At 51.7% G+C, this 27,298-nt stretch overlaps 3 protein-coding genes across 12 annotated transcripts; all 3 read right to left on the bottom strand.

Moving 5' to 3' along the window:
• Positions 1 to 730: 730 nt before the first annotated feature.
• On the bottom strand, positions 731 to 16,107 carry ETFB (electron transfer flavoprotein subunit beta). Of its 3 annotated transcripts, none has more exons than XM_025424057.3 (6): positions 15,950 to 16,107; positions 6,993 to 7,151; positions 6,710 to 6,868; positions 4,261 to 4,323; positions 1,552 to 1,710; positions 731 to 944 (listed from the first exon to the last, which is right to left on the bottom strand). In XM_025424057.3, exons 1-6 carry the CDS (start codon positions 16,004 to 16,006, stop codon positions 774 to 776), a joined length of 768 nt encoding a protein of 255 aa, XP_025279842.1. In that variant the 5' UTR covers positions 16,007 to 16,107; the 3' UTR covers positions 731 to 773. The 3 variants fall into 3 exon arrangements, with proteins under 3 accessions (XP_025279842.1, XP_025279843.1, XP_035566933.1); XM_025424058.3 differs by lacking the exon at positions 15,950 to 16,107 and adding an exon at positions 15,539 to 15,869; XM_035711040.2 differs by lacking the exon at positions 15,950 to 16,107 and adding an exon at positions 14,629 to 14,723.
• Positions 16,108 to 16,772: 665 nt separating this feature from the next.
• CLDND2 (claudin domain containing 2) lies at positions 16,773 to 19,381 on the bottom strand. Of its 7 annotated transcripts, none has more exons than XM_025424069.3 (5): positions 19,344 to 19,381; positions 17,960 to 18,141; positions 17,500 to 17,637; positions 17,040 to 17,159; positions 16,773 to 16,883 (listed from the first exon to the last, which is right to left on the bottom strand). In XM_025424069.3, exons 2-5 carry the CDS (start codon positions 18,126 to 18,128, stop codon positions 16,810 to 16,812), a joined length of 501 nt encoding a protein of 166 aa, XP_025279854.1. In that variant the 5' UTR covers positions 18,129 to 18,141; positions 19,344 to 19,381; the 3' UTR covers positions 16,773 to 16,809. The 7 variants fall into 7 exon arrangements, with proteins under 7 accessions (XP_025279854.1, XP_025279851.1, XP_025279853.1 ...); XM_025424066.3 differs by lacking the exon at positions 19,344 to 19,381 and adding an exon at positions 18,368 to 19,337; XM_025424068.3 differs by lacking the exon at positions 19,344 to 19,381 and adding an exon at positions 18,368 to 19,337 and having other exon boundaries at positions 17,960 to 18,138.
• Positions 19,382 to 20,019: 638 nt separating this feature from the next.
• NKG7 (natural killer cell granule protein 7) lies at positions 20,020 to 21,487 on the bottom strand. Of its 2 annotated transcripts, XM_025424060.3 has the most exons (5): positions 21,349 to 21,487; positions 20,928 to 21,110; positions 20,706 to 20,852; positions 20,489 to 20,623; positions 20,020 to 20,374 (listed from the first exon to the last, which is right to left on the bottom strand). In XM_025424060.3, the coding sequence occupies exons 2-5, from the start codon at positions 21,082 to 21,084 to the stop codon at positions 20,163 to 20,165; spliced, it is 651 nt and encodes a 216-aa protein (XP_025279845.1). In that variant the 5' UTR covers positions 21,085 to 21,110; positions 21,349 to 21,487; the 3' UTR covers positions 20,020 to 20,162. The 2 variants fall into 2 exon arrangements, with proteins under 2 accessions (XP_025279845.1, XP_025279847.1); XM_025424062.3 differs by lacking the exon at positions 21,349 to 21,487 and having other exon boundaries at positions 20,183 to 20,402; positions 20,928 to 21,233.
• Between the last annotated feature and the right edge of the window lie 5,811 nt (positions 21,488 to 27,298).

Below are 27,298 nucleotides of genomic sequence, written 5' to 3'. Positions count from 1 at the left end.
AACTCCACCTGAGAGAGGAGGAAATACAAGTTCAGAGAATAGGAACTTGCCAGGAAGTGGCCTGGCCAGGGCCTCCGGATCCAGACCCCAAGCCCTAACCACTACACTAAGCTCTTACTATTTTGATCAGCTAGATAAAGAAACTGAAGCTCAGACACCACATGTAACTCACTCAAGATCCCACAGTTGGTAAATGCGAGAGAGGCTCTAAAATCACCAGGTCTGACTCCAGACCCCGCTCTTTATTCCCACAGGGGTTTTGATTGTGGTATGTCTGTGTCCCAAACCAGAACCTGAGCTTCCAGCTTTGTCCTCTCTTGTATCCCGACTCTCAGAAGGGGCCTGGCACCTGGGAGTCCCCAGCAAAAACTCTGCAGATGAAAGCCTTTCTTCTTCCCACCTCACTGATAAGTGTCTTTCAAGACTCAACCAAGAAGCCACTCCCTGGGAAATCTCTTTGGCCCCAAGAGCCAGGTCAGGTGCCCCAGGTGGCTCCCAAGTGTGTGGTGTCACCTGTGCTTAGAGCACACAGTACTCTGCATTACAGCTGCCTCTGCCCATGTCCATTCCCCCTCCCCACCAACATGGAAGCTTCTCAGGGACTAGATGTGACTCACCTGGGTCCCCAGCGTCACCCAGCACAGGGCCTGGCACACAGGAGACTTAAGTAAATGTCTGTTGAATGAATCAAGGAACAGGTCTCCAGGGAATGAGTTAACAGAGACAGTCGTCGAGAGGGTCATAGTTTTATTGCTGGGTTTTAGGGAAGGGGCTCAAATCCGCCCAATCTCCTTCAGCTTGGCCACCAGGTCCTCCACAGTCTCCACCTTGATGCCAGCGGTTCGCTGGGGTGGGTCCTCCACACTAACTATGGAGAGCTTGGAGGTCAGGTCCACACCCAGGTCTCCAGGCTTGATCACTTCAATCTTCTTCTTCTTGGCTTTCTGCACATGGGTGGCCAGTTTACAGGCTGCTGAAGGCACTGCCCACCCTCCCACAGCCTCCTGCCCATGAGTGCCACATCTGCAGAACCAATGCCACTGCCTGAACTTTCCTGGACCTACCCCACTAGCCAGAACATCTGTGACCTCTTACAGAGCCTGGTATAGATCATTTCTATTGGCAGGGATGTCCTGGAAAGCCCTTCACTGGCTGAAGTACACTGGCAAAGTCAACCTTCTGGCAGTAATGACTCCATGAACTTTGGGCCGAGCCGACCCACTGAACCCACCCTGCTGGATGGATGAGATAACTCACTGAACCCATCCCACTGAAAGAGATGCCCCACTGAATTCTCCTTGTTGGCTGAGATAACTCCTTGAATCCATCCTACTGGATGAGATGACCCACTATACCCTTCCTATTGGCTGAGATGACCCAATGAACCCATCCTACTGGCCATGATGAACAGTGAACTCTTCCTTTTAGCCAGGTGATCCCTCCCTTTAGATAAGAAGAGCCTTAGATCCTCTCTCCTACCAGGGAGGCACTGGGCCTGCTATGCACTCACCCGTTCCCGGGCCCTCTGTGACCCGTCCACTAAGCGCTCACCATGATGTTGGGCAATGTGGCATAGCGGGGCTCATTGAGCCGCAGGTCAGCAGTCACCACAGCAGGCAGCTTCAGCCGCACGGTCTCTAGGCCCCCATCAACCTCCCGCTCCACTTTCAGTTTGTCACCTTCCACTGTCACCTGGGAGGCGAATGTGCCCTGGGGAGATGAGAGGATGGGTAAGGTTAACTCAAGGCAGGAACAGAGCTGCAGGTGTGCATACACACAGGTGAGTGAACAAATAAGAGAACAGAAAAGACAGTCCTGCAAGGCAACCTGTAGACATCAAGTTCACAAACATGAGGAAGCCACAGAAAGGGATCTCAGTAATCTAGGGAAGATATCTTGTACTTTCCCTGGGAGCCAAGGTGTGGGTCCTAATGATTTGAACCTGCCAGTTAGGCTCCTTCCTACTATTAACCTAAATTAATAATGATGAACACATATGGAGTAGGAAAGGCACTGTTCTAAACAATTTACATGCACTAAGTCATCAGGCCTCACAGGAACTCTATAAGGTAAATGTTATTATCCCCCTTACAGATGAAGAAAACTGAAGCAGAGGAAGGCTCCAAAATGTGCTCACCATCACCCACCACTGTTAAATCCAAGAGCTGGCAGTCTGGTTCTAGGCTCGAGGCAGTGCTCCCACTACCCACCATTCTGTCCCCCAGCTCCCTTTGAGGTCCCTCTGTGGGGCTGACCACAGCTCTATGTTCACCTTGACCCTGGAAACCTCCGCTAGGACCCCATCTTCTTCACTCGGTGCCAATGCTCTGGCCAAGACCCCTCTGGCTCTCAGCTCTGAATCAACATTTCCTGATGTACCTACACCCTCTTTGTCCAACCAACCTGTTCTCTCCATTCACTTATTCACTAGACAAACCTTCCAAGTCTTAGCTGGAATGTTCCATCACTCCCAGTGTCATCTGAGTGCCTCATGAGCCAGCCCTGGGGATACACTGTGACCCCCACCAACAAGCTTTGGTGGGAGCTTGTTGGGCATCTATCCCGACCAGGAAGACCACCGGGAACCAAAGAGATACACAGCAGCCACTGGACCCAGGTGTCTCCTGAGCACAAGAAACGTGGCTACCATGATTGAGGGATAGAGTTTTTCATCTTACTTAATTTAAATATAAAGACCGAGGGGCGTCTGGGTGGCTCAGTTCGCTAAGCGCCTACCTCTTGATTTCAGCTCAGGTTATGGTCTCAAGGTTATGAGATCGAGTCCTGTGATGGGATCCTCACTTAGCAGGGAGCCTGCTTCTCTCCCTCTGCCCCTTCCTGTGTGTTCTCTCGTTCTCTCTCTCTCTTTCTCTCTAAAATAAATAAATAAATCTTTTTAATAAATAAATAAATAAATTTAAAGATTGACAAGCCAGATACATTATGATTGTAGTGATGGCTTTATGGGTGTACCTATGTGTCAAAGTTTACCAGACCGTACACTCTAAATATATGCAGTTTATTGTAGGTCACTTAATCTCAATAATGCTGGTTAAAAAATAAAAGATACTCAATGCAGTCCCTGGAAAATTTTTAAGTCCATTTGGAACAACTTAGGTGTGTGAACCTACTTTTCCTTTTTTTTTTTTTAAGATTTTATTTATTTATTCATGAGAGACATAGAGAGAGACATGACACAGGCAGAGGGAGAAGCAGGCTCTCCACAGGGAGCCCAATGCGGAACTCGATCCCAGGAGCCCGGGATCACGACCTGAAGCAAAGGCATACGCTAAACCACTGAGCCACCCAGGCACCCTGAACCTACTTTTTCAACTGTGAATTTTAGGAATCTAAATTAAGTATTTTTTAAAATGTTTTATTTACTTATTCATGAGAGACACAGAGAGAGGCAGAGACATAGGCAGAGGGAGACGGAGGCTCCCCATAGGGAGCCCGATGTGGGACTTGATCCCAGGACCCTGGGATCATGCCCTGAGCCAAAGGCAGATGCTCATCCACTGAGCCACCCAGGCATCCCTAAATTAAGTATTTCTGATGGAATTTCAGCATCTGAACTGAGATGTGCTGTACATATAAAAATCCACCCTGGATTTCGAAGACTTAATACAAAAAGAAAAAAGAATGTAAAAAAAATAGCTCAGTATTTTTTATATTGATCATATGCTAAGAATATTTTAGATGTGTTCAGTTAAATAAAATATTATTGCAATTAGTTTTGCCTGTGTCTTCTTACTTTTTTTAATCTGGCTACGAAAAAAAGTTTGTTTTTTTTAAATTTTTAATTACCTAGGTGGCTTGTGTTTCTATTGGGCTGGCATAGGTGGGGAGTAGGGAATCTGACATTGAGGAGGGGATCTGAGGATTTCATAAGGGTGGGCAAGGAAGGCCTCTCTAAAGAGGTAATAGAGGTAATAACAGCAGGGACCTAAAGGAGAGAGTGGGAAAGCCATGAGGCAATCTGAGGGAACCATGTCTTGGCTGAGGGAACAGCAAGTGCAAAGGCCCTGAGGCAGGGATGAATTCAGTGAGGTTGACAAGTGACAGGGCAGGTAAAAACAGAGGACCAAACGCCCAGATGAGAAGCATGGTGTCCTGGCTGGGCACATCTCCTTCCTGCCCGACAGAGTAGCCATCCTGTCTTACTAAGCCTGCCTCCTTCCAAAAGGACAGGAACAAGGGTGGCCCTGTTCTGAGCTCCCAGATCTGACCCCCAGCAGGTGCTCCCCACTCCAGCCTCACCTGTGGCCAGTCTAGAAATCCAGCTGTCATCTGCCCCGTCTGGTTACAGTCATCATCGATGGCCTGAGTGGAGAAAGAGAGAAGACTATATGACAACGGGTCTTTTCACATATCATTTGGGCCTTGGTCTAGATGGGGTTTGGCCAACATTTTCCAAATATCACCTAGTCTCTGTCACAGCTACTGAACTCCACCTCAGTAGTACACAAGCAGCCACAACAATGTGCTTATATAAAGCAACAAGTGTGATAGTGTTTCAATAAAATTTTATTTATAAAATCAGCAGTGGTCATGGCCCAGTTTGCTGACTCTTGGTCTAGAATGATCCCATCCCCCCACTTGGGTCTGAAGATAGGCAGCCACTTGTCCAGGGGCACATAAGGACATCTAGCATCCTCAATGCCAAATAGGGGTCTTTGCCCACCATACAAATATTCATAGAAGCCAGTACCTGGGCCAGCCACACTGGGGAACTGACTAAGCAGGACCTGGGCCAAGAACGTTCTATCCCCTGACCCTAGTGATTGGTTCAGGGATGGGTACTTGACTCAAGCTGGACCAACGAAGAACCCTGAAAGCTCTTCAGAGCCCTGAAAGATTTGTTGGAATCTTTGGGAAAGAGGCTCTTTTCTTTTCACTGAAGGTGCTAGACTTGTGGGGTGTGAGCCTGGAGATGTGGAAAGTAAAGATAAGACAGAGGAACAGGGATCCCTGGGTGGCGCAGCGGTTTAGCGCCTGCCTTTGGCCCAGGGCACGATCCTGGAGACCCGGGATCAAGTCCCACGTCAGGCTCCCGGTGCATGAAGCCTGCTTCTCCCTCTACCTGTGTCTCTGCCCCTCTCTCTGTGTGTGTGACTATCACTAAAAAAAAAAAAGAAAAAAAAAAAAAAGACAGAGGAACAGAGCCTAGAGCTGACATGTGACCCTGGATCAAGCTATCCCTGAAGCCTGCTTATATAAACTAACAGGTTCACTTTCTGGCTTAAGCCAGTTTGATTCTGTCACCTACAATGAAGAATGTTTATCCTCTATCTTCTCAGTTGGAGGTTCTGGCCCCATGAACTGTCCCTGACAACCAGGACAGGCAGAAGGGGGGCTTCCATTGGCCATGCTGCCACCAGCAGTATCCTGGGGAGCTGGTGTGAGACCTGGGTCCTCAGAGCCCTGAGCCCTATCCAAACCATGCCTTTTTGGCCTGTTCTCTGATCAGGCCCTTTGCCTCAGCTTACTGACTTACACTGATTCCCTTATTGTTTGTCATGTCTTGTTCTCTATTGCCTGACTTGTGCAAGGCTGTGCACGACACCCAACAACCTACATAGACCCATCAGCCTCCCTGTATCCTCAGGTGCTGATCCAGCCTGCTGGAATCGCTGTCTTTTCCCGCCAGGGCTCAGTCTTTATATCTGAACCTCCTGTGCCATCTATGTGCCTCATCTTCTCTCCCAGGCTCTGATATTCTTTCTCAGCCTCTGTCCCTGAGTCCCTGCCCTTTGGTCTTTCCCCTCCCACTGCTGTCTATCTACGGCTTGGCTCTTCTGATGACCCTCTGCCCCCACCCTGAGTGAGGCCACAAGGTCTGTCCTCAAATAGGAGGGGGTGGGCAGGCTACCCAGAGGGTAGTCACCTGCCTGGTCTCCTGAAAGAACAGCTGAGCCAGACTCACATCCTCCTCAGGTTGGGGGTACCACATAGTAGGCAGGGTTCCAGCTCCCCGTTAGCCCCCATGCCACTCCCAGGACTCCTAACCTCCAGTCTCTCCCCTTCCAATTCATTCCTCATGGCCTCAGAGAGGTCTTTCTGTACCCAGAGCTGATCCCGTCCCTCCCCTGCTCACAGGCCTCCGGAGGCTCCCCAGCACCCTCCAGAAGCCTCAGGTCTCTGCTGTAGCCCAGGCTGTCTGAACCACACGGCTGTCTTCCCCACACACCAAATCCCCGTGTCTTCCTGAGTTCTTTGTAATTCCTGATTGTTCTTCCAGGAGTGCCCCTCTGCGTCTCCCAGCCAGGCCCAGCACTGTCTGTACCTCCTCCCTCCCCCTCACTCCCTACAGCTCAAGCCCGGTCCCTCCAGCCACATATATCTGCTCTATCCATCTGTCTGCTCTATGTTGGCCTCCTATTCTTCCACACAGGCCATCACCACAGTGTCTCCAGGGCTCCAATGATAACCCCTAGGACCCCAGGAGTCTCTGGAGCTCCGATCATACCCCTAGGACTCTGGGGAGTCTCCAGAACTCCAATTGTACTCCAGAGGACCCTGGGAGTCTACAGATCTCCAATCATAGCCCCTAGGACCCTGAAAGTCTCTGGAGCTCCGATCATACCCCCAGGATCCCGGGAGTCTTTCTGCATCCATGGTCACCCTGCCCTCCACTCAGCCTGGGCCCCCTGTAGTCTCAGCTCCTATGTGTGTGTGGGGCGGGGGGGGGGGGGGGGGTCACATTTACCTGCTTGCCCAGCAGCAGCAGGTCCACCTTCTCCTTCTCTGCCAGCTTGGCCAGGACCCGGGCCACCTGCAGGGGACCCAGGCGATCTGCCTCTGCAGCTGGCACCTCCACGTGGATGCCTCGGTCTGCACCCATGGCCAGAGCAGTGCGGATGGTCTCCTGCCAGGAGAAGGGGCTTGACTTGGCTTCCAGCCCCAAGGGGATCCCGGAGCCTGGTCCCAGTCCTTCCTCCCTCAGACCCAGGACTCAGGGCCTTGGCACCCTCTCCCCAGGATCTGGGCACCTGGCACTGGGCAGGCCCACAGCTGACAGCGATGACCTCTTTGACCAGCTTCTTCTCCTTGAGCCTCACGGCCTCCTCCACTGCGATCTCACAGAAGGGGTTCATGGAGTGCTTCACGCCATCTGTGACTACGCCCATCTTGTCAGGCTTGACCCGGATCTGCCAGCCAGAAAGGGAAGGGGCGGGGTCAAAGGAAACAGGCAAGGAGGCAAGAGGGGGACCCCCCCCACAGAAAGGGGCAGGGCCTTGTCCAGGGTTCCACAGCTCTGGAGACACAGCAGAGGAGAATTTCAGGTAGGTAGAGGGTCATCCTCTCATGGTCTCATTCAGACATTTGTTGAGCACCAGGGACATCTGACAGGCTCATCAGACTCTGTTGCTCAACTTGGGCCTGAGAGAACGTTTCTCAAATTTCTATTTCCCATAATCCAGTGTGAAATACATTTTATGATACACCTGAGTATATCACAAATGCATAACATATACTTATATATAAATATAAATATCACTGCAATGTGAGGTTCAGTGAATACTTAACCTTAAAAAAATTATAATAATAAATTTAAAAAAAACAATACATAACCTTACTTTATACACCATACCCTGACATTTTCTACTCTTTCTTTAAATGTCAGCCTTCAGAATGCCTGGGTGGCTCAGTGGTTGACTGTCTGCCTATGACTCAGGTCGTGATCTTGGGGCCCTGGGCTCCCTGCGGGGAACCTGCTTCTCTCTCTGCCTGTGTCTCTGCCTGTCTCTCTCTCTCTCTCTGTCTGTCTCTCATGAATAAATAAAATAAAAATCTTTAAAATAAAAAAAATTAAAAATAAATAAAATCTTAAAAAATAAGATAAATTTTTTAAAAAGATAAATAAATGTCATTAAAAAAATAAATAAATGTCAGCCCTCTTGGGGGATTTCATGATTGACACATGGTCATGATCTAGTATGAAAAACACCAGTATCAAAGGCCTATTCTGCCAAAGAGGCAAACCCCGCTCATTCCTTTCCTCACAGGGTCCGTCTTTACTGAGCACCGACTGAATGTGGGCCCAGAGCTGGATTCTGGGGATACCGCCACGAGCAAGGGAGAGAGGCCCACCGGCCCTTGAGCTCCGGGTCTAGTTAAGGGAGGACAGTATAAACAACTAACCATCCTATTAGTTTCCACGTGGCTGCCATTCTAAATTACTAACCCAGTGGCTTGCTGTCTCACCACTCTGGAGGCCAGAGGTCCACAATCAGTTTCAGGAAGCTGCAAGCAAGTGTTGGCAGGGCACAGCCCCTCTGGAGGCTCTAGGGGAGAATCTATCCCTCAGCGCCTCCTGCTCCCTCTGCCTCTCTCTTATGAAGACTCTAGAGATGGCATTTCGGGCCATCCAGGATAACCTCCCCATCTCAGGAGGCTTAATTCAGCCATGACTGCAAAGACTCCACTTCCAAATTAGTTACCATTCATCCGTTCCACGGATCAGGGCCTGGATAGCCTGGGGGGGGGCCACTTCCTAGCCCATCACATTCCTCTTAAAAGCCAACGGGGAGAATATTATTGGCCACCGGGCACTGAAGGAGCCTCAGGCAGGAGTCCGTGTTCTAAGCAATTATCCTAACTCATTCATCTCATGGGTGACCATTTGATGAGGGAGGAGCAGTCATTATCCCCATGGGCGATGAGAAAACTGAGGCACTCAAGCAAAGTAGCTGGCTTGGTTTCTAGGACCCAAGCACTCACATTCCCTGTTATGCCACTTGACAATCCATGAGGAAGTCTGGGGAGCTCTGAGAGAGGATGATGGGGGCCTCACCGAGTCTGAGGTTGGAGGCTATCATGGAAGGCTTCCCTGAGTCAGTGGCCCTAGAGCTGACGCTTGAAAGATGAAATGGAGCTGAATAGGGTAAGTGTGAAAGCGGTCAGTGGAGGGCAGAGCATGTGCAAAGGCCCTGAGGTATAAGGAGTCTAAGGAGGCCTGTGTGGCCACAGGAGTAGTCTGCCATCAAGCCAGAGAGCCGGGACTATTGTGATGGGCACAAGATGTCCTCATCCTAATCCCCAAAACCTGTGAATGTCGCCACCATGACAAAAAGGACTTTGCAAGGGGGATTTGAGAGGGGGACTATCCTGGGTTGTCTGGGAACGGGCCCCGTATAATCACAAGGGTTGCTGTAAATGAAGAGAGGTCAGTGGGAGAGGTAGTGTCAGGGTCAGAGAGACAGTGAGGACACTGTGCTGCTGACTTTGAACCTGGAAAAGCAAGGACGCGCATCACTCCGCACCTCCAGAGGGAATGTAGGGTTGAGGACACCTTGATCTTAGCTCAGCAGGCTCATTTCAGTTATCAGATGTGCAGAGTGGTAAGAGAACCAGTCTGTGTTGTTTAAAGCAACTGAGTTTGCCAGAGTTGCTAGAGCAGTAACAGGAAACTAACACAACTCTTAGGGCGCAGCAGGCTACAGAAGGGGAGCTGGGTCTCGATCCAAAGAACAATGATGATCAAGAAGCGAGTGGATCGGGCAGCCCCGGTGGCGCAGCGGTTTAGCGCCGCCTGCATGCAACCCAGGGCGTGATCCTGGAGACCCTGGATCGAGTCCCACGTCGGGCTCTCTGTATGATGCCTGCTTCTCCCTCTGCCTGTGTCTCTGCCTCTCTCTCTCTCTGTGTCTATGAATAAATAAATAAAATCTTTAAAAAAAAAAAAAAAAGAAGCGAGTGGATCCAACTTAAGTTTTCACAAGATCACTCTGGATTCTTGGTGGAGAAGAACGGGAACACAGTAAGGGCAGAAATAGGGAGCCAGATGGGTGGCTGTTAGTCAACAAAATAAGTAATGACAGTGGCCTGGTCAGCTGTGCCAGCAGAGATGGAGAAGTGGATGGACTGGAGAAGCCTTTGGAGGTGGGAGTGACAGGGACAGAGTGGGGTTTCTAGAAGCCAGGGGAGGGGAAGAGGTGGGTTCTGTGTCTGAGAAGCCCATGAGATGCCTAGAGGAGCCTTGCTCGGGAGCCTGCACGATCCACCAGGATCTGGCCTGCCTCTCTCCTTCCCTGTGGCTGCTGCCAAGGCCTCAGCCAGTGCAGACCTGGGATGATAGCCTGGCCCAGCCGGGGACACTGGGACACTGTCTCTTTCTATCTTCTTACACATTTCTCTCTTCCCAGCCTGGACGTGCCTCATGGACCGGTAATACTGAGGCGGAGGAAGAGGAGAAAAGGACAACTATCATTTTCCATCACTGTTATTTCCTTTTTTAAAAGTCAGGGGCACCTGGGTGGCTCAGCCAGTTGAGCATCTGCCTTCAGTTCAGGTCACAAGCTCAGGGTCCTGGGATCAACCCCCACATTGGGCTCCCTGCTCAGTGGGGAGTCTGCTTCTCTCTCTCCCTCTGCCCCTCCCCGTACTTGTGCCCTCTCTCTCTCAAATAAATAAATAAAAATCTCTCTTTAAAAAAAAGTCATTTTAGCACCAAAATAGGCTCAAATTTCAGACCTGAATAAATTCACTCTACAGAAATCCAATTGGAAGAAACATCATGTTCCGAATCCATGCTTTTTTCCCAAACCATACCGTGGGGGTTGCACATGATCCCCAGAATTTCTTGGAATATGCCCTTGCTTGACTCTCACCTCCTCTGCTGTCCCTGTCCCACCTCCTCTTGTGTAAACCCTGTCCCTCCCAACTCTCCCCACCCCCTCTTATCCTGTTTAATTCTCACCATAGCACTGACCACCCCTGACAATCAACACACGCTGGACTTATTAAGAGTCAATTTTCTCCTCACCAGAATGTCAACTCCCCGAGGACACAGATCCAGAGCTGAACACTCCATCAGCTCTGTTCACAACTGAACTCGCAGGCCTAGCATAGTGCCTGGCACACTGCAGGCACACAGTTAAATACTCGCCAGACACACACATGAGAACCCATGTTAGAACCACTCAAGACTTGAAAATGGTAGGAAACTAAAACACAAAAGCCCTCTGGTTACAAAAATAAAATACAAGTCAGAGGTTTCCCCTTTCAACAGAAAAGCAGCCCCCCACCAGCAAAAGGCCAGTGCTGGTGAGCCAGGGGCCAGTGGAGGGCGCTGGGCCTGCTCTTGCTCTGGCAGGACTCCCAGCACCAACCTCCTAACTCCCAAGGAGAAGGAGACAAGAGCCCTCCACACCAGGGAAATATTGCAGCTCATCTTCTCCATGAAAGACCCTTTAGCCTGAGTTGATTTCAAGCTTCAAAGCCACTGTTTAGTTAAATTATGTAAGTCAGGAAAGCAAGGTCAGTCTGAAAAATTAGTGCCAGTCTTTTTATTATTTTAAGTAACGAGGTTTTATAAATCAGAGATGATCATGAAGCTTCTCTTAATGGTGCAAAATATTGGGGCGCCTGAGCGGCTCAGTGGGTTAAATGTTTGCCTTAGGCTGGGGCGATGGTCGTAGGGTCCTGGGATCCAGCCCCATGTCCCGCTCCCTACTCAGAGGAGCCTGCTTCTCCCTCTCCCTCTGCCTGCCGCTCCACCTGCTTATTGTGCTCTTTCTCTCTCTCTCTCTCAGTCAAATAAATTAAAAAATCTTTTTTTATAAAAGTGCAGAACATTAACCTTTAACAAAAATAACCATGAGTCAGGCAGGCATCGCTCCAAGGGCTTTTTGTGTATTAACTTAATTAACTGTCCTAATTGCCTAGAGGTTAGTTACTGCCATGACCATTCCCATTGTACAGATAGAACAACCACAGAGAGGCCAAGCGCCTTGCCCAGGATCACACAGCAGGACCAAGGGGCCTAACTCCGAGTTTGACTTGGGAATCACAAGACTCTCCAGGACACAAAATGGGCTCTCAAGAGGTAGGGTAGCCAGTCCTTTTATTCATGGCCCACTGTATCAGAGCAGGTGTTTATAAAGTGACTTCCAAAAGCTCTCCCTGAGCTCTTGACACAGCTCAAGGACTTCTCTATGGTTCTGTCTTCTAGTTTTTTCCATCAAGCGAGTCACTCACTGGGCATGTGCTAGAGCTTTGGGCAGAGCACAGAGCACCCAGGACACACAGTGATCAGGACAGCCAAGGCCAGATAGGCAGATGGTGGCTAGGGAGTGATGACAGTGACAGATGACTAAGGCAGTAGTCAGTGCTCTGAGACCCTTCTACAGGAGACCACATGTGGGGCAGGCAAAGAGGATCAAAAACAAAGAGTTGACATGTATGACCTGAGGGAGGAATGAGGAGGTGCCAGCCTTGCCAAGAACCGCGAGGGGCCAGGAGATGCAGAAAAGGCCATGTGCTCCCAGAACCAAGAGAAGGCATGGCTGGTTGGAGTTAGGCCCAGAGGTCAAAACAGGTTTTCTGGGGCCTGAGGTTTCCAGTCTTTTGGAGTAGCCTCTTTAAGAATATGCACACCAGGGGCACCTAGGTGGCTCAGTGGTTGAACATCTGCCTGTGGATCAGGTGGTGATCCGGGAGTCCTGGGATCAAGTCCTACAGGGAGCCTGCTTCTCCCTCTGCCTATGTCTCTGCCTCTCTCTGTGCCTCTCATGAATAAATTTTTAAAATATTAAAAAATAAAAAAGAAAGAAAAGAAAAAAGAGAAAACGCACACCAAATCATGAAGGCAAAATTGATCCAGTCTCTCACTGGGCCTTGAAAGAAACTCTGAAGGTTACGGCCTCATTCGGCCTCATGGAAAATGTATCCCTGGCCAGAACTGAGCATTCCTGGGTTGCCAAATGCTGATGTGTTAATACCCCAGACACACAATCTCAGACATACACACAAACACACTGAGCAGAGCGTTTGTTGTGTCCTGAACAGATGAGCAAATGAATTTCTACTACCAGTTCTACTGATAGTAACCACACCCACTGAGTGCTAGCCAAAGCCAACAGTTACTGTAGGCCAGGCATTATCTAAAGGGCTAATTTAATTTTCATTGCCACCTGATACAGGAGGTATTACTGTCATCCCTATTGTAAAGAAGAGGAAAATAGGGCTCAGAGTGGTTAAGCAACTGCCCCAAGGCCACACAGCAGGAAGCAGACCCAGGCAGATGGCCTGGAGTCGGCCCTGAACTTCTCTTGCAGGGTCTCTGCTATCTCAGACAGTGGTGACTACATTAGACAGACTCTCCTCTCGACTCCTGGAGCTCAAAGCAGTCTTTGAGCTGTCTGGAAGGAGAGACAGACACCAAAGTGAGCAGTTATAAATTACACTGTGGAAAAAAAAATTTTTTTTAATTACACTGTGGATTGCAGGGATCCCTGGGTGGCGCAGCAGTTTAGCGCCTGCCTTTGGCCCAGGGCGTGATCCTGGAGACCCGGGATCGAATCCCACGTCGGGTTCCCAGTGCATGGAGCCTGCTTCTCCCTCTGCCTGTGTCTCTGCCTCTCTCTCTCTCTCTCTCTCTCTCTCTCTCTCTCTGTGACTATCATAAATAAATAAAAATTAAAAAAAATACACTGTGGATTGCAAAGCAGTAAGAGTATGGGAGGAATCACCACGAGACAGCGGACAAGGATGATGGGAGCTGCAATTTTAAGTCAGTGTCCAGGGAAGGTCTCACAAGGAAGGTGACATCTGAACAAAGGCTTGGAAGGAAGGGAAAAAGCCACACTGGGAACAGAGCAAATGAGACCCAGCACTGACCTCGAGGAGCTGCCATTCTGGGCAGGAGCGGTTGAGGGGGGGTACATGAGTGAACCAAGGGATCCCAATCCAGCATGGGAGCAGAGCTGAGAGAGGCAAGCCCGGGGGTGGGGGTGGGAGGGCTGCAGAAGTGTTCAAGGACACATGGAGAGGCCTGAGAGGGTTGGGGAAGGGGGACTTTCTGGAGGAGGTGACACCAGAGAATCACTAAACTTTGATACAATTGACAGGTCAGAGTTAGGCAGGACAAGGGAGGCACAAGCAACAGAGGTGGAGAGGGACAGGTACCCAGGCAGAAGGCAGAGTGGGGGCAAAGGCCCAAGGCAAGAAGGAGTCTGGTTATGTCCAGAAAGATCAGGTGGGAGCTGTGGACACATAAAGGGTGAGGGAGGGACAGGGCACCGTGGATGGCAGAGCAGGAAGCATACACCCCGGGATAGGTCAGAGGCTGATACCCGAACTTTGTTCTCAGCACACACCTCCATGCCAGGCGCTGTGCTGGGTGACGCTGGGACCCAAAGCCCATCAAACTCGGGTCTGCCAGGTCAGGGAAACAGATGCTACCCAGGCATCTCAGGCCATGGAGACCAGGGCTGCGGCCCAGGGAGGCCTACGGGGGCAGAAAGAGCCTGAAGCAACAGCTACAGGTGGGAGGAAATCTAGAGAGAAGGTCCCAGGACACCAAGAGCAGCTAAAGACAATACCCCTGCCCTTTGCTGCCAGGGCTGTGCTCTAGCTATGGGGTGAGAAGGGGAGGAGTGGCGCCTGGGTGGCTTGGTCAGTTCAGCGTCAGCCTTTGGCTCAGGTCATGATCTCCAGGTCCTGGGATAGAGGCCCACGTAGGGCTTCCTGCTCAGCGGGGAGCCTGCTTCTCCCTCCCCTTCTGCCCCTTCCCCTGCTTGTAAGTGCACCTGCACACACTCTCTCACTCTCAAATAAAATCTTTAAAAAGCCGGTGGGGGTGGTGGGGGGAGGAGGAGGAGCAGAGACTGGAGCAGGACTTGCCTGCACTTAGATCCTGCTTGTGGCTGCCTGGAGCTGGGTGATCTGGCAAGTCACAGAACTTCCACAGGCCTCAGTTTCCTCACTGGTCCAACAGGATTCATAACATCAAGAAGATACTGAAAGTACTGAATGAGTCAGTCCCTGTCCCTGCAGAATAATCACTCACTAACCATTAAGCAGCTATGATCACTGAAGTTTCCATGCCAGGTCCGGCTCCCAGGCCCTCCTCCCCACCTCACTCCCCAAGCCCATAGGGGCCCTGGTTTCATGCACCCTGAGGCCTCTGGCATGCCAGGCCCTGTGCTGGGCAATGCTGGGGACAGAGAGGTGGAATCCAGTCTAATAGTGGGGACTGACACGGATGGGCAGTCACCATCTTCAGTCTGCTTAAAGCCAAGTATTTCAAGGGGTGCCTGAGTGGCTCAGATGGTTAATCATCTGCCTTCAGCTCACGTCATGATCCCAGGTCTTGGAATCAAGCCACACATTGGGCTCCCAGCTCAGCAGGGAGTCTGTTTCTCCCTCTGCTTCTCTCTTCCCCCTGCTCATGCTTGCTCGCTCTCCCTCTCCCTCTGTCTCAAATGAATAAATAAAATCTTAAAAAAAAAAAAAAAAGCTAAGTATTTTGAGAAACTGGCCTGAGAGGCTGTATCTGATTCACCTCTGCTTGGACCAGCTTTTCTCTGGGGCAAGCCAGACCCTCAGACACACTGCCCCCCAAGCCCTCTCATGGGGAGTGGGAGCCATTCCACCAGCTCAAACAGGATTTCATCTCTAGCAAGCACTTCTCCCTCCCTTCCTGGCTAGAGCCTTCTTGCTCACCAAGCGACTACGTAGGGTGAAAGCTTCTGGGTTCCCAAGTAACAGTCAACTGAGTGTGCATGTCCTGACAGGTGACAGTGTGGCTTGCGTGCAAAGCACTAGTTGGGCTGAGCCAGACGGACCTGGAGGGGAATCTCAGCTCTACCGCATTAGCTGGGTGACCTCTCTGCGCCTCAGTTTCTCCAATATGTTCCACAGGGGCCATGGCACCTCCAGCAGGTTAGAAATAGAGAAGGCAACTCGTACTGCACACGATTATTAAGACAGTGAGTCCAGAAGTTGAGAAAAGGGCACGGGGTCATGAGCCCAGAAGGGCCGGGGCTGAATGAAGAGGGATCTGAAGTCTGAACCTCACAGTCCTTGATCTTTGCCCTCAGGTGTGACTTTGACGTTTGGGGGAAGAGCGGCAGAGATCAGATGTACGAGAAGACCCCCCAGCCAGTGACCCCGGAAGCACATGGCCGCGGGGTTCGGGGAGGTGGGGAGTGGGGCCCGTCACCTTCACGGCGAAGTCGATGACCCTCTTTACAGCCACGAGCGCGCGCAGCTCCGCCATCTTCCTGCCGCCACCTGCGGGGTCAGGGGGCTCGCTCGGCCTCCAGATCCAGACGTCCCGCCCCCCACCCCTCCCACCGCCCCTCTCTGCGTCTGCGCCCCGCGCCGCCAGCCAGTCAACCGCTGCGGTGCCGCCTCCGTCCTGACAGAGGACCAATCGGAGGCCCGGAGGGGAGGGGGGTGTGGCAAGAAGATCCGGACCAATGGGAACCGGATCCCGGAGAAAGAGGCGGGACCTGAGGGGAAGCGACAGGGACTCAGGGAAGGGGGCGTGGCCGGGAACTAGGGGAAAGGTCGTGCGCGTAGGCTGGAGCTCCCGCAGTGGAGCTCCTCCCGAGCCTTCTGAACTTTTCCCAACGCCTCTGCAAGTCGCCATGCTTGTGTTTCACCACCCACCCCGGCCTCTTATGTCTGTCTCCCCTTTATCTTCTTGCCATGTCGCTAGTCCCCTGATCATGCCTCTAACGTTCCCCTATATCCGTCTTCCCGCGTGCATGTCCCTAAATCCCCTCCACGCGCCCATGTGCTCTCCTGATCCCCTAACCCCCGTGCCCCGTTCCCCCTCCTAGCCCACGCGCCTTGTCCACTCCATGCTCGTGTCCCCATGTTCCTTGTTCCCTATAGATTCATGTGCTTATGTCTCCCCCAACCCCCAGGTACCCCCCATGTCCCAGTCCCCCGTCCTTTTCCTATCCATGTTCCCGCGTGCTTTTGTGCCCCCGGTGTCCCCGTCCTCACGGTCGCTAGAAAGGCACGCGCAGCCGCGGTGGTGAAAGCGGTTCCTTTATTCTGCCCCAGGCAGGCTCACAAGTACACGGGAAATCCGCTGATGGCATCCGTGCTCTGCACGACCATGTCCGCCAGCAGAAAGTAGATGCCTGGGGAGCGGAAGGCGGGTGGGAGCCCTTGGGCAGGTGGGAGCCCCCAGGGCGCCCTTGCCGGGGATCTGGGGGGTCCCGGGGGAGGGGGGTGGCGGCCGAGAGTCTGCGGTGAGGGGGTCCTCTCCCCCACTCTCTTCCCGCTGTGCAGCTTACCCGCGAGAATAGAGAAGGGCAAAGCCAGCCACCCCGAAAAATAGGACCACGAGAAGAAGACGTCGTTTTTCCACGCGTTCTCCACGGTGTAGCCTGTCAAGGCCAGGAGCAGCAGCAGGCCTGGGCCCCGCGCACGCAGTGAGGAGCGGGGCGCGGACCCTGGCCCCACCCAGACTGCGTCCACGCCTGGGCCCACGGGCCACGCAGCCTCCTCTGGGTCTCCGGCCCCTCCTCCCACTCCCCTCTCAGCGCCTGAAAGCTCGACGCGTGGGCCCCTAACCCCGTGCAAGCGGCAGGCCCGCCCTATGCCTGAGGGCCCCCCCTCCCCGCGCAAGCGGCAGGCCCGCCCTATGCCTGAGGGCCCCCCTCCCCGCCCCCCCCCGCCCCCCTCCCCGCCCCCCCCCCCCCCCAGGGGAAGCGGCAGGCCCGCCCTATGCCTGAGGGCCCGCTGCCCTCTCACCGCAGAGGAAGAAGATGCTGCTCGTGGTCTGGCCCCGCGCGTCGCCCTCGTGGCACAGGATCCGCAGCCCCATCACCAAACCCACGATGCCGGAGCCCGCCGCCAGCACCATGTACGCCCCGGTCACCGCCAGCATGGCTGGGGAAAGGGGGCGCCTCAGCCCTGCGCCGGCCCCTGGCCACCACCCCGACCCGCCGGTACTGGGCGGGAGCAGAGTTGACGGTTTGGGTGGGGACTTGGAAGTTACTTCATGAGGGGCAGTTAATGTCACAACAGGGAAGCAGGTCCCAAAGTGGGAATTTGTGGTAGTCTCTGTCGTGGAGGAGCCGGTGGGCCTGAGACTGGAGTGGAAGGGGTGAGGGTGGGGGCACCGCGGGATGTGCCCAGCTGTTGTGCCAGCTGTGGTCTGTGCTGGGGGCTGTCTGTCCAGTGGGGGACACCTGGGCGGGCCGGGCCTCACTCTGGCAGGGGATGTTGGAGCAGGTGCCGGCATTACACTCCTGCCACAGGCCACGGTGGCCCCCAGGGTAGCGTATCCAGTAGTTGGTGGCAGTGGAGAGAATCATGAGGATTTTGGCGAAGAAGCCCAGCAAGATGCCCCCTCTCTGAAGGCTCCGCTTCACCCCCATGCCAAGGAGGCTGCTGCCAAGGGCCACACATGCAAGATTGGCCAACACTCCTCCTGCCCCTAGACCCCTCTCCCAGGGTCCTGCAATTCCTTGAGATCCCCTCCCACATGTCTCTCCATATCTGACTGCACCCCGGGCACAGCTGTCTGCGGACCCCTTCTTCAGGCCCTCCCCAAACCTCCTTCCAAGAACTCCTTCCCCCTGACCTACTGCTCTTCATGGGGGCCTTAAGACCTTACCCCCAAGGAGTCACCGCTTAGAAACCTCCCTGTCTTTCAAAGATCTTCATGCCCCAGTGGAATGTCCCTTTAGCCTGTCCAGTGCCCTCCTCGCCTCCCCCATGCACACACCCACCTAAGTGACAAGTGACTCACTCCTAACTCTCAGGCTTCTTAGACACAGAGCCCAGAGGGGTGGGGGAAGGGAGACTGGGTCTCTGTGAGGCAGGAAGAGTTCCAGAATTCCCTCTCCCATCAGCCATTTAAAGGGATAACAACACACACACACACACACACACACACACACACACACATAACTCTTCTAGCACAGAGACAGCTCAGAGTCTGGGGGGAGCCAAAAGGCCATGACATGGTAGACCATATCCCTCTGAAAACTCTTCCCTTGATCACATAAGCACTCCAGGTTCCCAGCTCTCTGACTGCCCTCTTAGATGCCCATGCAAGCTCCTGCTCCCCATCCTCCCGATTTTCCTAGAGCCTCCATCCTGCACATTCCCACAAGAGGACCTCCCTCACCTCCACTAGTAGCCACCGATTCTCTGATAACAACCCAAACCATCTCCAGCCCAAGTCTCCCTCCCAGACCCCTGACAAACATATCCCAACTGAGCTCAATATCCCCCACCCAAACCAGGGATGACCCTGCTATCCCGCCCATTGCCCATGCCAGACGCCTGAGTAGTCTCCTTCCCCCTCCTGCCCATCACTCCACAAAGCCCTTGGATCCCTGAATCCGGTTCCTTCTGCCACCACCACCCACTCCTGCCCCAATCTTTCTGGCTCCTTCCCTCTTTCTCATCTCATGCCCTGGTCGCAGTCACACCCGTCACGTTGCCAAACTTCTCTCTCCCTCTGGCCTCCCTGCATGCCGCAGAGGGGTCTTTCTGGCACCTAGAACTGGTGTCACCCCTCCCCAACTCATAACCTTCTCCTAGATCCCCAATGCCCCCAGGAGTGGCCTTAGGGGACCTCCCACCTGCCTCTCCATCTTCATGCTCCACCACCCTGCATTCCACATTCCACCACAAAGCACTGTTTTCCATCCCTGAAAACGTCCAGCCATTCCACACCTCCACCTTTGTGTCCCTCTGCCTGGATGACCTCTCCTTGGCCCTCAAGAAGCCCCTAAACACCCTCTCCCCAGAAAAGCTCACCTTCACCACCCCCAACAGTCTTTCTTCCCACCATCCTGGACTCTACCTGTGGTCTCAATTTCCCCAACCAGGACTAGCAGCCCTAGTGGGCAAGGCCCAAGTCAGATTACCATCAGCACCCCAGTGAGACCCAGCAGGAAAGATGAGCTCAGGAAAAGCCAGCTGAAGGAGTAAGTGAATTAATGAAGTGGGCAAGGAGGACCAGAGTGAAGACCAGGGTGACAAAATCAGAGCAGGAGTGAGATGGAAAGATAAAGAAGAAAGAGAAAGGACAGAGAGTCTTGAGGTGGAAACAGGGAGAAAGATAAGGGCAAGAGAAGGAAAAGACATGGGACCGTGCCTGAATCCACACAGTCGTGTGCGGGAGCTACCTGAGCACAGGTGGGGGTTCTGACTCCTTTCTGTGTGCCTAGTGTCCCCACCTTGGAGCTCAGTTTATGTCGTGTCGGAATTAATCTCAGAATAACCAGATTCCAGGATGCCTGGGTGGCTCAGTGGTTGAGCATCTGCCTTCTGCTCAGGTCATGACCCCAGGGTCCTGGGATCGAATCTTACATCAGGCTCCCTTCAGGGAGCCTGCTTTTCCCTCTGCCTGTGTCTCTGCCTCTTTCTGTGTCTCTCACAAATAAATAACTAAAATCTTAAAAAGAAAAAAGAAAGATTAACCAGATCCCAGCAAATTTTTGTTGAATGGATGAAGAAACAAATGAAGGGGTCTCAGGAGGGCTAGGGGTAAGGGCTAGAGGGAGGCCTGTGGGTGCCTGCGGCTCCTGACGACATCTTCTGTGACTACTGCTTCTTCCTCCTGGTCTCGCCTTCAGCTCACAAGGTGTCATAGCCAGGCCGGGAGGCTCTACAATAAGCACTCAGACTCAGGCTACCTGGTGTGGCAGAGAGAGGTTAGCGCTTGCCCCCACTCTGCTCTCTCAGACCCCAGACCGCCTCCAGTTCCCAGAGCAACAGTCACCTGTACAGAGCAACAGGACAGTCGAAACCCAACCCAGGTAGAAGGACCAGGAGAAGAAGGTCTGGACCTGGGGGCTGTGAGGCTGGTTCCACCGCTCACTGGTATAGACCACCATGGCCACCATCGCAAAAAGGCCTGAGGATGGAGAGGAGAGACAGGGCTCAGCCCCTCTGCAGGAACTCCGGTCCCCAGTGCCCAAGTACAGCCCAGAGTCTACCTGCAGCAAAGGCTGTGACAGAGGAGATGAGGCGCCCGTGGCCTGGAAGGGACAGTAAGGGGATGTAGGACAGGACCAGGAAGATCACCGACACCAGGACCGACAGACTAGCCAGAATGGTGAGGCTCTGCGTCGCACGGATGTAGTCTGTACGGAGGTGAGATTTTGGTGCCTGCCCCTCTGGCAGCCCACCGCCCCCAACAAGAGACCCCTCTCCCTTACCTGCTACTTTGTTATAAACCCCCTTTGGCCAGAGGCCGGAGTGAAATGTAAAGCTGGGCCCCATGGCCACGAACCAGAAATCCGTACTCAGAGCAATCAGGATGGACACCAGGCCCAGGGAGCCAGTGAGTAGAGCCAAGGACCGATAGGGCTCCATGTAGGTGAGCACTGGGTGTCTGGGTCCTGGAGATGAAGAGGCTGGTAACCTGGGCGGATGGGTCCTCTGAGCTCAAGAAAGAGACTCAAGACTTTAAAACCAAGCTGGTTTGGTTTTACACAGTTCCGGGTAACTGACTCTTGCCTTACACCCTCCCTTCCTGGTTGCCCTGTCCTCCCCCCGCACAGGTCCAGTTCTCCTCATAGTGTGTGGTGGGGGAGGGTGTCATATCATCAGTGGTTTGGGTGGTGGTTCAGAACTTACCTCTGTTTTAGGTTCTATACCTCCCACCCTTGGAACCCTCAACATCAGAGGAGACTTCTTCCTGGAAGAGGTGTGAGAGAGGCTTGGGGGCCTCAGGGTGGAAGGTGACAGATGAGACCAGGGTGTGAGTTAAATGGGGGGGATGTGGCCAAAGGGGACAGTTAGGGGTTGTGTCATGCTTTCCTGTGGGTTCTGCAACCTTCCATTCTGGAAGAGGGGGCCCCAACTCTAGTGTCTCTGCGGAAGGAGGGGCCTGGAGGCCAGGATGCTTGCAACTGAAGGGATAGAGGGCTGGAGGCCTGGACTTGGGTCCTGAGGAAGAGGCAAGCAAGCAGGGTCTCAGACTCCTGGATCCCTGCCTGGAGCTTTTACCCAAGACAAGCAAACAGTGGAGAATCACAATTCTGAAAGTTTGTGGAGAGCATGACATGCCCACATCCTCCTCTGATGAGAGTTCACAGAGCTCTACTTTGAGCAGGGCCTCCAGTGTGATGGGCTTCATTGCCAGGATCAGGGTGCCTGAGGGACACAGGCAGGCACACAGGACCCTCCCACCCTCCAAGCACTAGCCGCCTCTTCCCATACCAGCAATGGGCCCTAAGCAGTGCCTCACCTCACCAATGAGCAGGTATAAGGTAAAGGTGCCATAGCCCAGGTAGAAGGTGCAGGCCATTCCTCATGGCCTAGAAGAGGACCCCTGTCATGAAGCCAGCAGTCCCACAACAGCTGGTAAAATGGAGACCCAAGAGTGACTCAAGTGGCCAGGGCTTCTTCCATCTTCCATCATTGGAGACTCCAGTTTGCAGTCCCCCATCTCTCACCCAGACCCTCATCACTGACGTAACTGGCCACTCCTGAGAACATGTTCACAAGGACAGGCTCTCAGGGGCAAATTCAGGTCAGCAATAACAAGGGCACCAATACAAAAATGGCGGTGCATATAACTAGTGAAGAACAGCAGACAGGCTTCAGGAAGTCTGGGCCATGGGTGTGTGGTGAAGGGAATGTCAGGGCACAGAGGCCTTCTGTGATGTCTACCCCATCTAAAACCCAACCCCATTCTCATTTCCAAACCTAACCCCAAATTCAACCCCATCCATAACCCAGCTCTACGCACAAACTCAACCCCAACCTGATTCCTAAAGCAAGCCCTATTTACATCATCAAGACCAGCTCTAAAGCCAGTCACATCCCCAACCCTAAATATGATCCACTCCTTAACCCCAGTTCCAACCTCTAATTTAATCCCATCCTCCAACCTAACCTAACCTCCAACTTCTTGGAGAAAGAAACTCTGCCCCAACCCCATCTCCAAATCTAAGCTTAGCCCCAGACTCAAACCCATCCTCATCCCAAGAGACTTAACCCTATCCACATTCCCATCCCCATGCCAGATCACACTTATAGCCCCACCCCCACTTTCTCATCCCCTACCTCACCCCCCATAATTCCTATCTCGACCCTACTCATTCTTCTCTCCATTCCACCTCCAGGCCCATGCCTGTAACCCTGTTTCATCTCCCTTTACTTTTGAGTTTGTTTCTTTAAGTAATCTTTACCCCCAATCTGGGGCTTGAACTCAGGACCCCAAGATTGAGAGTCACATGGTCTCCCAACTGAGCCAGCCAGGCACCCCTCCTGTTTCATGTCTTAAATCCCACCATCACCACCACAGCATACACATACACAGGAGCACACACATGCACACACGTGGCCATACTGTGGTCCTGCAGGTTCCTTGCACTTGTAGGCATCACAGGCTGACTACAGGCCCATGATCTTGGTGCCCACCAGACTATACACCTCAAACCAGTAGAATCAGACTAAGGCCAGCAGGAGAGCCCGAAGCAACTCAATGTGACATTGAAGATGCGCTTGTCCTGCAGAACCTCCATCTTTTTTCTTGACAAGATGTGTGTGTGTTCTGAAGCTCTTCCCCAGACCTCAAGTCCCCAGCTCCCAGCCTCTCTCAGACTCAGGGAATTCCTTCTGAGGCCCCCACCCTGCAGAAGCTCTGCCCAGTCCTCAGGCTCACCTGTACCACCTAGACACCTGGTCTTTATTCTATGGGCTCTGTCTCCAGACCTGAGGTCCCCCAGTGCCAAGGCTCCAGGCTCCACCCTCAGTCCAGGGCACTATTCCATAGCCGTAGCCCAATTATTATCTCCCAGGACATTGTTCACTTGGCTTGATCCAAAGTGTCTTGCCTTCCACCACTTTCCACACATCCTCAGACCTCAAGAACTCCAAGCCAGAAACAAAGTCTGATGAATTTACGGGACTCGGGGGCTCCCCTCGTAGGAGGCCTCTGGAAATATTTAATTTTGTTTTGTTTTGTTTTGTTTTGTTTTGTTTTGTTTTGTTTTACCGAGGAGAGACTGCACACCAGAGCAAGGGGCAGAGGGAGAGGGAGAGAGAGAATCTAAGGCAGGCTCCACGCTCAGAGCAGAGCCCAACGCCAGGCTCAATCTCACAACGCTGACTTGAGCCAAAATCAAGAGTCAGATGCCCAAAGAACTGAGCTACTCAGGTGCCCCTGGAAATAGTGAATTCAATCAGCACTGCTTATAGGCCAGGCCTTGAGGAAACAGCAGTGCCCAAGGCACATGAGGCCCTCACCCTCACTGAACCTATAGAAAAGATGTGAATGCTGCTTATAAACAGTTATCATGGAAGACACTCTCATTTCTACTGAGGCCTACTCCATCAATATTTAAGGCAGTCTATTATGATAATAAAAATGTACTAAATCTGTTAGTTTAGTTGTTGTCTAGTAGAATGCAGCTTAATGTATCTGCTCTGACATAAGAAATAACTTGTTAGATGGAAACTCTCTGCTAAGAATAGTAAGCTGAGGGGTGCCTGGCTGGCTTAGTGGGTGGAGGATGTGACTCTTGATCTCCAGGTTGTGAGTTTGAAACACACAAGGGCACCTTGATGGCTCAGATCATGATCTTGCGGTCCTGGGATCAAACCCCACATCACATTGGGCTCCCTGCTCTGCTGGAGGCCTGTTCCCTCTCCCTCTGCCTGCTGCTCCCCCTGCTTGTGCTCTCTTTCTCTCTCTCTCTGTCAAATGAATGAATAAAATCTTTTAAAAAAGCAAAACAGGGGGCAGCCTGGGTGGCTCAGTGGTTTAGCACTGACTTCAGCCCAGGGCCTGATCCTGGAGCCCCAGAATCGAGTCCCAAGTCAGGCTCCCTGTATGGAGCCTGCTTCTCCCTCTGCCTGTGTCTCTGCCTATCTCTGTCTCTCATGAATAAATAAATAAAATATTAAAAAAAAACAACAAAAAAAACAGGGACACCTGGGTGGCTCAGCGGTTGAGCATCTGCCTTCAGCTGGGTCATGATCCTGCAGTCCCGGGATCAAGTCTCCCATCGGACTCTCGGACTCTCTGCATGGAACCTGCTTCTCTCTCTGCGTTTTCTCTCTCTCTCTCTCTCTCTCTCTCTCTCTCTCTGTGTCCCTCATGAATAAATAAATAAAATCTTTAAAAACAAAACAAACAAACAAAAGCAGATTGATCCAGATGGGCGACGTTCTCCCAAGAAAGCACTACTCTCTCCTTGCTGTTGTATTTGTGGTTACTTTTTTCAGCTTTATCAATTTTACAACAAGGACTCCCTCCTCTCAGTGTCCCTCTCTTAACTTCTCAGAGTTTAAAAAAGTAAAGTAGGTTTTTTATACAGTGTGTCAGGATCTTATGAAATGTCTCACTATAAAATTAATAGTAATAAAAGTGTCTGCTACCATATGTAAAACAGGCAATATATGTGTTTTGTATATTATCTTTGGAAAAGTAATGTTTTCTGGTTGTGTAGCCTATAACTCATAAAGGGATTATGTGCTCTTCCACCTCTATTTTACTTTTTTGGTTTATTTTAAATGAAAAAATATAGGGGCACTTGGGTGGGTTGAACATCTGCCTTTGGCTTGGGTCATGATCTTAGGATCTTGGGATCAAGTCCCAAATCAGGCTTGATTTGGTCATCAGGGTGTCTGTGTCTCCCTCTCCCTCTGTCCCTACATCCTGCTTGTGCTCTCTCTCTCTCTCTCTCTCAAATAAATAAAATCCTTAAAAAAATAAATGAAAAAATATATATATTAGGGGATCCCTGGGTGGCTCAGTGGTTTGGCACCTGCCTCCGGCCTGGCATGATCCTGGAGTCCTGGGATTGAGTTCTGCAGGAAGCTCCCTGCATGGAGCCTGCTTCTCCCTCAGAGAGTCTCTGCCTCTCTCTCTTTCTCTCTCTCTGTGTGTCTCTCGTGAATAAATGAATAAAATCTATTTAAAATATATATATTAAATAAGCAGATTAATTATAAAAATATACATATATACTAAATCTCAATAAATATCATTAGGGTAGAGCTCAACAAATATTTTTCTAAGATGATAAATAGTATCATTAATTGGCCTGAATAAATGTATTTTAAGCAACATTCTTTTTTTTTCTTTTAGCAACATTCTTTTGAGTGATAATTATATACCAGGTACTGTCTTATAAGATGATCTAGCAGTGACCAAAACCAGATACAAATCTCCTTTTTAGTAACATTTACATTCTGGCTGGGGATAGACAAACATGGTGTCCACGAAAAATAGCATAACTGTGAAAAGTGCTGTAGCTAAGTAAAAGTAGGGAAGTGGGAGAGGAAGTGTGTTGTGATTTCAGATAAGGTGGCCAGTGGAATCTCAGCAAAAAGTTAACTTTGAGACAAAAAACTGACAGACAGTTGGAAAGAGCCATCCAGGAAGAGGTGGCCCAGGCCTGTGCCAACATGGTGGCCAGCAGGGCTCAGAGAAGAGTGGGAAGCCAAACATTAGCCTTGACAAGAGATTGAGGGAGGAACTTCTAAATCCTTGGCATGTCCTGCCTGTTTAGAGTGTCTCTGATTACCTGGGGTCCTTGAGCCACACTAGATGGTATATACTGTCCATGTGGCATATGGTGGGGACCCTGGGCCATACGGTATCAGGATGACCCCTGGAGTAGCTAAGGTCAGCCACATGATTTCTCCATGCTTACAAAACTGCCTTGGACCCTGGACAGTGACACCCCTGGACACCAAGGCTCAGGTGAACTTCTCCGGGAGGCAGGACTCAGTGCATATTGTCATACATTGTTGATGGAAGCAGTAAGTAAGCACTGTCTGTGTGACTCCGCTGGGAGAAGATGACTGGAAGCCCAGGCCTGGTCTCCTGGACGCTGCCTACTAGCCTCTTCATTTCTCTGCTTTTCATCTCCAACCTTTGGCTATGTATGATGATCTGTAACTATGAGTATAACAGCTTTCCAGTGGTCCCTTCTAGTGAATTATTGAAATTGAAAGTGGTTTTGGTCTAGTCAAAGAGCTAGCAGGGTTTGGAACATGTGGCACCTTGTATGGTCTTGCTAGACTAGCCTTTTTTTTTTTTTTTTAAGATTCCTTTCATTTATTCATAAAAGACACAGAGTGAGAGGGAGAGATAGGCAGAGGGAGATGCAGGCTCCCTACAGGGAGCCTGATGTGGGACTTCATCCTAGGACCCTGGGATCACAACCTGAGCCAAAGGCAGATGCTCAACCACTGAGCACTCAGGCACCCCTATAGACTAGCTTTTCATTGGAACAGAGGGGTGACATGACTTGAATCATGCTTTAACAAAAATGCCTCTAAATGCTGTGTAAAGAATGGACTGTGGGGGGTGGCAGGAGGAGGATAGAGACACCAGCAGAGCTGGTTAGGAGGATGAGGCCATAAGCCAAGGGAGATAAGATCAGACTGGTAACTGGATGGGCAAGGAATCAAATTCTGGAAACATTTTTAAGGTAGAGCCAAAGCTGCTTGCTGATAAATCAGATGTGCGATGTAACAAAGCAGCTGAGGATGTTCCCAACACTCTTGGCTGGAGTAGCTGGATGACAGTGGGGCAGGATAGGGAGATATGGGAGGAGTCAGTGTG

Source organism: Canis lupus, chromosome 1 (assembly GCF_003254725.2).
Source record: "Canis lupus dingo isolate Sandy chromosome 1, ASM325472v2, whole genome shotgun sequence".
Classification (NCBI taxonomy): Eukaryota; Metazoa; Chordata; class Mammalia; order Carnivora; family Canidae; genus Canis; species Canis lupus.
Note: the sequence above shows the minus strand (reverse complement) of the source record. Positions and strands in the feature narration are given on the sequence as shown.

What these genes read in the sequence shown, in the direction of transcription:
- ETFB (XM_025424058.3), bottom strand. Translation starts at nt 15,655, where the DNA reads ATGGCCCCTGTGGAACATATTGGAGAAACTGAGGCGCAGAGAGGTCAC. An exon ending in TGCTGCTGCTGGGCAAGCAG is followed by an intron (nt 4,324 to 6,709) that starts GTAAATGTGACC and finishes TTCTCCACTCAG; the next exon opens with GCCATCGATGATGACTGTAA. An exon ending in CCACATTGCCCAACATCATG is followed by an intron (nt 945 to 1,551) that starts GTGAGCGCTTAG and finishes ACCCATGTGCAG; the next exon opens with AAAGCCAAGAAGAAGAAGAT.
- CLDND2 (XM_025424069.3), bottom strand. Translation starts at nt 18,128, where the DNA reads ATGGGGGTGAAGCGGAGCCTTCAGAGAGGGGGCATCTTGCTGGGCTTC. An exon ending in CTCCAACATCCCCTGCCAGA is followed by an intron (nt 17,638 to 17,959) that starts GTGAGGCCCGGC and finishes CCCTTTCCCCAG; the next exon opens with CCATGCTGGCGGTGACCGGG. An exon ending in GCCCTTCTCTATTCTCGCGG is followed by an intron (nt 16,884 to 17,039) that starts GTAAGCTGCACA and finishes TCCGCTCCCCAG; the next exon opens with GCATCTACTTTCTGCTGGCG.
- NKG7 (XM_025424060.3), bottom strand. Translation starts at nt 21,084, where the DNA reads ATGGAGCCCTATCGGTCCTTGGCTCTACTCACTGGCTCCCTGGGCCTG. An exon ending in TGTCACAGCCTTTGCTGCAG is followed by an intron (nt 20,624 to 20,705) that starts GTAGACTCTGGG and finishes CTCCATCCTCAG; the next exon opens with GCCTTTTTGCGATGGTGGCC. An exon ending in TGTCCTGTTGCTCTGTACAG is followed by an intron (nt 20,375 to 20,488) that starts GTGACTGTTGCT and finishes TGCTTATTGTAG; the next exon opens with AGCCTCCCGGCCTGGCTATG.